The sequence below is a fragment of the Acanthisitta chloris genome, unplaced genomic scaffold, assembly GCF_000695815.1.
Source record: "Acanthisitta chloris isolate BGI_N310 unplaced genomic scaffold, ASM69581v1 scaffold2444, whole genome shotgun sequence".
In the NCBI taxonomy this organism is placed as follows: domain Eukaryota; kingdom Metazoa; phylum Chordata; class Aves; order Passeriformes; family Acanthisittidae; genus Acanthisitta; species Acanthisitta chloris.
This window is the reverse complement of record NW_008670803.1, coordinates 135,773-137,870: the sequence shown is the minus strand read 5'-3', so window position 1 is coordinate 137,870 and position 2,098 is coordinate 135,773. Positions and strand designations below refer to the sequence as shown.

Here is a 2,098-nt window from a genome sequence, read left to right as displayed (position 1 = left end):
CCAGGAATCTTGGGGTGATGGTTTGCTCCTCCTTGTGTGATGTTGGTGGAGTCATCGTCCCATTCATTGTCTACAGACTGGTGGAAGTCTGGCATGATCTGCCTCTGATCGTCTTCAGTAAGTGCCACCTTACCTCCTTACTGGCCACTCCCAGGGTGCAGCAAAGGGGCCTGAGTTTCAAAGGGAGGGAAAAGCCACTGAGGCAGCTGCTGCAAGTTCAGTAGGAGTCCCTTGCTGTCTGTAAAGCCATAGCCTTCAGTTTAAGATAACCTGGAGCTTGTTTATGTGTTCACATCTCCTTTGCTCTTATTATTTTGCCTTGAGTTTTAAAGGAAGTTAGAGGTGAATGCATGTTTGACAGATGGCAAAGAGCTGAGAAAAATTTTGATGAGATTAATATTTGATGGATTCAAAACTGATGAATTGTTGCTCTTCTGTGAGATGCATTATCTCAGTCCAGGAGTCAAACCCCAGAATTTCACATAGTTAACTATTTAATGGAGTACAAGTGCGGCTGTTACGCTTCAGCTTTTCTGACAGTCTGTTAACTGTCTGCTCTCCAGCTATTTGGAAAGTAGTAAGTAAATAAATGCAAGATAAATCTTTGCATACTAGTGACCTGAACTCTCAGATCAGGGTCTGCAACACTTTTCTGAATCCTTAGGTCAGCACATTATATATAGAAAATGTCTTGAAAGGCAATTTGCAGTTTTTAACAGACAGGACACCTAGGAGGGTGCTTAGTAAATTTAAAATACATATCAGTGGAGAAGTTAATCATATTGTTTCGGATATAATACATTCTGTATGTATTTTCTAATCTTATGTGAACAGCATAAAAATAGAATGCATTTCTTGTCATACTTTTGGACTAGAAAGGGTCCCTTCTAAGAAAAGGAAGGATTGTCTGTCTAGTCTGGGGTGCCCTACTTTGGAGCATAACTCACAACAGAACTTGGCTCGTTGCTGTCTCCATGTGGCAGCCACATCTTCCAGAAGTGCCAGAGCAGTTTTGTATATAGAGACTTGAAGGGCACAACTTGTATAAAGAACAAAATAAAAATGCCATTTACAAGTCTTTTATGTTAGGCAGTAGAAAGTTGTGTGTACACTAGAAATTTGTGCTTACAAGCTCTTTGTGCCTCTGTTTGATTTGAAGCTGTTTTTGGTTTGATTGCGGGTGGATTGGTGTTGCTTCTGCCTGAAACTAAAGGAAGAGTTTTGCCTGAGACTGTGGAGGATGTTGAAAATCTTCACAGGTGAGTCATGATGATAAACTCGTAGCAGCTTTCACTTGAAATTGTGCAAAATCCCTAACCAGAACTAGTTGGGGAAGCCCAGAGGATACTTGGCTGCTGCCTTTGTTTCCAAGAAGTTGCTAATCAATTTCCAGGCTCTCACTGACAGATTTTGGACTCCTTATACCACTTGTCTACCTAGGCATCTGAAAATAAGCAGCCTAGGCCTTTACTGACCTGTGAATAACTGCACTAGTCTCTCAAATGTTCTGCTACACCATTCTAAATGTTTGTGTTTAAAAAAAACATAGCAGTGAAACAGAAAAAGGGCAGTCTTGATAACAGCTTCACATGTGGTGCATGAAGCACCAGTATCTACTGAGGAGCCAGAGCAAACCTAGAGGATTAGATGCTCATTGTCTTGGGGCAGAGATAGAGCAGGTGAAGAACTTGAAGTAAGGTGCTCACTGAACACCTTAATTCCTGGTTGCTGTTCACCTCTTGTTATTCTTGCAGGCAAAGTGCTCCAAAGACCAAAAAAATCTATCTCCACGTCCAAACATCAGAAGTAACACGTGGCTGAAGAAGACATGTCTTGCTGGGCAGTCTGCTTTAGGGCAGTAGCATGGAAGGGCAAATTGGAATAAATACTCTCTCAAAAGTCTTGCCTTTTTTTTTTCTTCTCCATATCCTTTATTTACAATGTTTAGGGTTTTCTGATGAGATTGTCCCTATTACTGCACAGATGCTTCCCTCTCTGTACACTAAGACAAATACATTTTAAGGCTGGGAAATTCTTGTACCAGCTGTGTGGACTTCAACATGGGGAGAGATCTTAACTTGGGCATGGTGGGATTCAT

The 2,098-nt window shown here is 41.3% G+C and overlaps 1 protein-coding gene across 1 annotated transcript in view; it reads left to right on the top strand.

Moving 5' to 3' along the window:
- LOC103801393 (solute carrier family 22 member 2-like) overlaps nucleotides 1–1,889 on the top strand; it is a 10,285-nt gene extending 8,396 nt beyond the window's left edge. Inside the window, exons 9-11 of the mRNA XM_009073804.1 lie at nucleotides 5–117; nucleotides 1,160–1,259; nucleotides 1,755–1,889. Of these exons, the coding sequence (XP_009072052.1) occupies nucleotides 5–117; nucleotides 1,160–1,259; nucleotides 1,755–1,821 (280 nt within the window). The 3' untranslated portion in view covers nucleotides 1,822–1,889. The remainder of the gene's footprint in view (nucleotides 1–4; nucleotides 118–1,159; nucleotides 1,260–1,754) is intronic.
- Nucleotides 1,890–2,098: the final 209 nt, after the last annotated feature.